Genomic DNA, 7440 nt, shown 5'->3' with positions numbered 1-7440 from the left:
GCCACAGAACTACAGACCGATCAGCCTCCTCAACACAATGAGTAAGGTAGCCGAAAAGGTACTACTCAAAAGACTTAACAAACACATAAGACACAACAAAATTATACCTGACACACAATACGGATTCAAAGAACGACACTCTACACTACACCCACTGACAAAACTCATAGAAAATACAGTACTCAACTTCAACAGACGAAACCATACCGGATTGGTGTTACTCGACTTTGAGAAGGCGTTTGACACCATCTGGATGGACGGACTTGTACATAAACTTATCCAACTCAACTTTCCACCGTACATAACGAGAACTTTACACTCATACCTCTCAGACCGTAACTTCACTGTACAAGTAGACAACGGACTTTCGACGGTTAAACAAGTGACGGCGGGAGTACCGCAGGGCTCGATCCTGGGACCGTCCTTGTTTAACGTCTACATTCACGACATACCCACTGACGCCGACACAACGTTACTGACGTTTGCTGACGACACTGCCATATACAAATCATCACGATCACCGACGCTACTGACTACAAAGATACAGACACACATAGACAAGCTGATCGAATATACTGACAAATGGCAGATCAAAATCAATCCGCAAAAGACGGAGGCAATTTTATTTACAAAGAGCCGAAATGCCATGACTAGACTGACTGACTTGGACAAAATTAAAGTATTGGACTGTGAAGTTGAGTGGTCGAAGGATGTCAAATATCTTGGTGTGACCCTGGACCATAGACTCAGCTTCACAAAACATATTAATACAAAAATTGGACAGGCTTACGGGATGTTGAATCTACTGAGACCTCTCTTGAACCAGAACAGCCCGCTAAGCGTGCAAAACAAGCGGACACTTTACTTGACACTAATAAGACCGCTACTGACATACGCCGCTCCTGCATGGAACGCGACGACTAAGACTAACTTACAGAAACTACAACATTACAAAATAAGACACTACGAATAGTACTTAACAAAATAAGGGACCCACTGACTAGACATTACTACTCTTCAAAATACATACACAAACAGACTGACGTACCGACAATACTTGACTACATGAAAAAGCTTACTAAAAATTTTTACCTAAAATGTGGGGATCATCCTAATATTAACATCGCGGGCCTCGGCCAATACACAAGAGACGATATTTGGTATGGCAATCACGCCATGCCAAAATATATACTGATCGACCCATAGCAGTAAACGTAAATTGGCTCGATACAAATTTTCTCCCTTAGAATGAATAAATTTTTATTATGTTTTTCTTCTTTTTGTGTTATTATGTGTTATTATAAATAGTGCTATGTGATTTTTTTTTTTTGGGGATAAATTTTCATTCCTCTTTTTTTGTCACACAAATATTAATTTATTTATATATTTTGAATTAATTATTGTTTGTAAAATCAAATCCAATGAAGGATACAATACCTTCGGGTAAAAAACCCATGTTATAAAATGCAATGTACATACTTTTATATACTGAAATATATAGTCTTTGAATTGAAATTGAAAAATTGCCCGTTCCCTATTGCTATGTCTTTTGCGCACAATAGCACTAGGGACTGCTTTTAAAATAAAATTATGTAGAGAAATCAATCAAAAATTACTGATTACTTACATTAAAAAATCACATTTGTATGTTTATGGACAGGGTAGATTAATTATTAATGGTCCACCACGGGTATCTCGTAAACAAATAAAATTAGATTTTTTCAACAAATATATTTGATAGTAGAGTGCAAAAAATGTATAAATTCATAACCAGCGATCACCTTTATTCTTATGACTTTGCTATCAAAAGATAAGAGGCACATGAGTGGTATAAGAAGGACCAGCAGAACCTTTACTTTGATAAAGGTGTAAGCAATAAAATATTAAAGTTTAAAAAAAAGCAATTTTACAAGTGATTAATTAAATAAATTTTTATTCCGGCTCGTCTGATGAATATTTCTGACCAATAGCAAATCAATGTAATATACTGTGTTATCTTTGTAACAAATGTACCCACAGAATTAATATTTTGCATTGATTCAATAATGTAGCGTAAAATCCTTTTAAAATTTAATGGAAGAAATTGCATCTGTTTGCCCCCTGGTTGTCCCATTTTACCCCGTATGTGAGGTAAAATGGGTCAGATACCAAATTTTAAAAAAATAGTAAAAAAAAAATAATATTTATATAATTAGGAATTATGTGAAATTTTTTCTGTTTGATAGATGCTTATTTGATGTGTGTTATGTGTTGCAAGGTTGTTCATTGGGTTTAGACAGTATAATTTCTGTAAGTCAAATTGGACCTTTGTGCCTCGCCCAACCCTATGTCAATTTTATTTTACATTAAATTTTAATATGTTTTCTTTTAAATTACTGAAACATGTAACATATTTACATATTAAAAAGTTTTTCTTCAGTATGCTTTGTATGATCGCCTGTTAGTATGACGAGATTTCGGCTTCCCTTCGATGTCATACTAAGCGGATTCTACTGTATGTATATGTGGGTGTGTGTGTGAGTGTGTGTATAAGTGTGTATGTATCTAAGGATTATATTGAACTTTATAAGACTACAGCGTCACGTTCAATATGTCGCGTGTGGGGTCCGCTCTTCTCTATTGCATCCTATGATTTAATATCCGGTCCACGTTCCGCTTCCTCGCGTCTCCCCAACCGTTGACGGTTCCGTTCGCCTGTTAGATTCTAATAACGGGAAAACTAAGACGAGAAGACAATAAAATCGATGCAATAGCAAAATGCCTCCGCTTCAGTTTCTTTGTCAGAAAAGTTTCCACAAATAACGCTTTCATATGCAGCGAACCATGAAACGATAATGTTTATTACGATAAATTGAGGGAAAACAATTTAGTATATATGTTCGAAGCCACAGAATAGTTTCCATTCAGAATATTACTAAAGGATTATTGTAACTGAATTCTTGAAGTTGATAATGAAGTAATAATAACTATACTTTTAGGAACAGTTCAATATATGCGATCATGCAATATTACTTTGCTAAATTAAAATTTCAAGTGTTCAATTTACTTTTGATATAAAAATTTGTATACAAAATATATTTTAATTAACTTCCCGTAGGGTAAGTTATTGTAATCGTTCAAAAATCGAAATCGAGAATTTTTACATTTCTCGACGTTTTGAAGGTTTCTGAACATTTTGGCATACTTCAGAAAAAATGGATGTGTGTGTGTGTGTATGTATGTATGGCTACAATTTTTCGTCTACGTTTTCAGACGCACGGATCAACCGATTTGAATGGTTGAAAAAACATACGATTCCTATCGATATGGAGATGTGCTGATTAGTTTTTGGCAAAGGCAGGTCCAGCAGTTACGTTTTTGAGAGAACTGAGCATCCGATTTGAATGATCTAATAAGCTTTCAATTTGTAATGACGGGGAGAAGTGGTGATTAGTTTATGGCAAAGGTAGGTCCAGCGGTTTCGGAGATACAGAGCTAAATGTGCAAAAAATTGTCGTTTTTGAGGAAACTAAGCGCCCGATTTGAATGATTCAAAAAACTTTCTGGTTGTTTTAACAAAATAATTGATTTTGGAAAAAAAAATTTGTTTCAAATTTTTTTTTTCAAAAAAATTTTTTTTTCTATATCCAAAATAATTCAGATTTTTATTTTAATTCTGATTATATAATTCTTATAAATATTAGACAATGTTACAATATTTATAATAATCTATTTTAAAACATTTAATATTCCTCGATCATCTCGTTACGGTACGGGAAGTTCCAGCAATTTGCCTTAAGGCACAATGCCATACACCCCACTAGTTTCGATTTTTAGGTCATAAAACACTTCTAATTGAAATACGTGAAATTTATACTGCATGAATTATTAATCGACGCTACTTATTAGTAGCTTTAATCTCACATTTGATAAAACATAATATGCTTGAAATTGAAACTTAAAACTTATAAAATTTAAACATTGAAGAAATGCGCACAAACAATATTTCATATAGGGTAGAACAGGGCTTGAATGTCCACCATCATCATTATCTCAAAAATAAAGTGTACATTTTTAATACTCTTTCAAATTACAAGGAAAACGTTGTGTAACCAGCTATCACCTTAATTTGTACAACGTCACTATCAGGAAATAATTGGAAATGTATAAATACTCATAACAAAAATACTTTTACTCATTAGTAGTTTTTTTTTTATTTTGAGCTCTTGTATTATTGATACCCGAACATAACTTTTACGTATGCAAACAATTAATGTTTTGTAAGATATATTGTTATTTTTATTTATATGCAAGAGTTTTTTTATGTAACCTTTATAAAAACTTGCAAATTGATGGGATAAAAAGTACCAACTGTGGAAAATTTAAAGTATTTTGGCACAGAACCCGAGGCTAGAGTCACTTGACAATCAATGTTAGTGCAAAATTCTGTGATGTGTACACATTTTTAGATATAAAATACTGATGATGACATCAATTTGTATGTCGATACTTTTGGAATTGAAAATTATTTTATAAATCTTTGCCTTTTTTGTTTGATGTATCGCCCTCAAGAACTAGTAGTTAAAGGCGATACATAGAGTAGCTACTCACACACACACACACACACACACACATATATATATATATATATATATATATATATATATATATATATATATATATAGTAGAAAATGGTAAAACAAAATATTTTGTGATAAACAGAGAAATCAGTTTAATTTCTTGCACTGGAAAACTTTTAGCCAAAATTCGGACTTTTCTTTGGATCACTTTTATGAGTGAGCTCTGACTTGAATTCAGTAAAAGACGGGATCGCAACGACGCTATCGGAATGCTAAAAATCACACTAAAAAGGTATCAACATGTCAACGACTACATCTGCACCTATTTCATTATTATCGAAAAGCCTTCGGTGAGCCATCTGGAACATATTTAGGTGGAAATTGAAGAGTATTGACACAGAACGGAACGTCTGCATGCTGATCTATATATTGACCGGAATATGAGTGTTGAAGACAAAATTCTGAAAAAAGACAGTAAAGATATGGGAAGAAGAGTCCTGCAATGACGTTGCTTGAACTGATCGTGTACATCAGTTGAAGGTGAATGAGGCTCTTCTACATACTGGCGAATTTTTATTTTGTGGAAGAAGAAGACGATAATGTATGTAAAAATCTGGATTATTTCGAAAAATCTGGATATGCTCGATAGACATTATAAACGACTTCTAAACGAATGTTACTTAAAAATCAATCAACAAAAGTTCTAAATTCGTAACATAAACTTTGAAGACCTAGATCACATGAAATGAGAGACATATTATATGACTTCTAATTAAATGTTGCATGAAAAAATAATTAACAAAAAATAAAATTTTTAACACTAGAAAGACGGACGCAGTCGTTTTGACTGTTTTCCATTTTCAAACATAAAAATAGCTATGTATTTGAAGTCGCAGCTTCGTGAAATTTTGTGACTTTTTATACAACATATAAATGCGTGGATAAATCGTATTATTTGCCTTATCTCACTTTTATTTTCAATATTCTTACATGTTATGCCTGCATGGACGGAACACAGTCATTTTGACTGCTATAGAAATTTTACATAAACAAACGGCTTTGTTATTGTATTGCAAATTGTTATGTCGCGTTCATTCATCTCGAATGAGCGATAATGCATTTGTTACATAGAAATAACCGAATTATGGTAAGTATTGACATTAGACCGGTCTTTTTCACGTAGTAACTTTCAGTATAACGCGTTGTTCAGTTGATTTTTAGAACTTATAAATAAAATGTCGAAGAGAAGTGAATTATTGCAAAAGCTAACAAACATAAGTGAAGAGTGTTCCGACATAGAAGCAAATGCAGAAAATTGCGCACAATCATCTGAAGATGAATCGGATTATATTCCACGTGAATCATCTGATTCTGAGGGTAGCGATGAAGGTGATCACTATTGATGAAAATGAAAGTGCCATCATTGTATGCAGGAGGGTGCTAAGTGACCCAGAAACTGATAAAATAACTCAAGAAACGGAAACAGCTGTCGATGGTCCTCCTGTATGGACCAAAATTGCCGAAGGTGGTACTCCAGGAAGGTCATCATCTAATTGTGTTTTCAAGGGTGTGAAAGGGCCAACAAGCTATGCAAAAAAGAATATTATTACAGGTAATCTTGTCAATGCATTTTCGTTGATAATAGATGATTATATTGTCAAACACATAAAACAGTGCACAGAAGAAGTGGGCAGTCAAATTTTACAGAGTACGATTGGACAACATCGTAACCGGAATAGTGCATTTATTGGAATTTCATATGCTCGTGGTGCCTAGGAGGCAAAAAATTTGAAATTGACTTATTTATGGTCAGCAAACAAGACATGACAGATCAAAGTAGGTAAAGAAAATATACCGTGAAATCCAGTTCACGTAGATGACCCCTGCAAATATTTTTCAATATTTTGGATTTGGCTGCGATAAATGCCTGGATTCTTTACAAGGAAGCGACAGGAATAAAAATTCAGAGAAAACAAATCCTTAGAGAACAGTTTTTGTTTGAATTGGCAGAACAGCTTTCCGCGAACTACACGACATCAACACAAAAAAAAATCAAAGGAAAATGATGACCCACGGACATCATGCAAATACCAATAGTAATAAAAGAAAATTTTGCCAAATAATACTCTGTAATAATAATAAAACAAATAATACGTGTCAAAGTTGCAACAAATATGTTTGCGGAAAATGTACTCATAAAATGATCTCAAATTATATTTGCATGAATTGTTAAAATAATGAACTTTTTTTTCAGATGAACTATTTTTTTATATTTAGCACTTATAGATAACTTGTATAAATGTAAATAGTACATGAAATAATAAAAATTAATTTTAAACAAATTTCTAAACGCATTATTTATTCTTTTCACGACGCAGTCATTTTGACTGTTCAGGCCATGTAGGTATATACAATTCGTCCGTCTTTCTAGTGTTTCAAGAAAAAAATGAAATTTTTGTAACAATAAATTTTTCAATATATAAGCATTTCAAAATCCTTTAATTTAATTAATTTGAAACTTAAACAATCATGAATGTTTTTGATTCATGAGAAAGAAATATAAAGCAATAAAATTAGATAAGAATCAATACAAAGATACCTTGTGCTTATGAAACCTCAACTCTTTTAAATTTCTGAAATCGGTTCAGGCGTTTTTGAGCAAACGTCGATGAAAGGTTCTAATTTTGACAATCGCCAAAAAAACGATACCAATTTTTGCAAACTTTGACGAATTTTTAAAGCTAAACGAGTTGTCGTAGGGCGGTAATATTTTAGTATGATCTAGAAGACTATGGTATCTACCGTCAAAAAAAATCATAAAAATCGTCGAAATTTTTTTTTTAAACTTTATAGCAAGAAAACGGCCCGGCAGCAGTGTTTA

The 7440-nt window shown here is 32.9% G+C and overlaps 1 protein-coding gene across 1 annotated transcript; it reads left to right on the top strand.

The window, feature by feature from the left end:
- The first annotated feature begins 5942 nt into the window (after nt 1–5942).
- LOC113387892 lies at nt 5943–6335 on the top strand. The gene has a single exon (XM_026625282.1). It carries the CDS (start codon nt 5943–5945, stop codon nt 6333–6335), a length of 393 nt encoding a protein of 130 aa, XP_026481067.1.
- Nucleotides 6336–7440: the final 1105 nt, after the last annotated feature.

Source organism: Ctenocephalides felis, unplaced genomic scaffold (genome assembly GCF_003426905.1).
Source record: "Ctenocephalides felis isolate EL2017-DRISC unplaced genomic scaffold, ASM342690v1 CF-g0.4_SCAFFOLD_03572, whole genome shotgun sequence".
NCBI lineage: Eukaryota > Metazoa > Arthropoda > Insecta > Siphonaptera > Pulicidae > Ctenocephalides > Ctenocephalides felis.
Note: the sequence above shows the minus strand (reverse complement) of the source record. Positions and strands in the feature narration are given on the sequence as shown.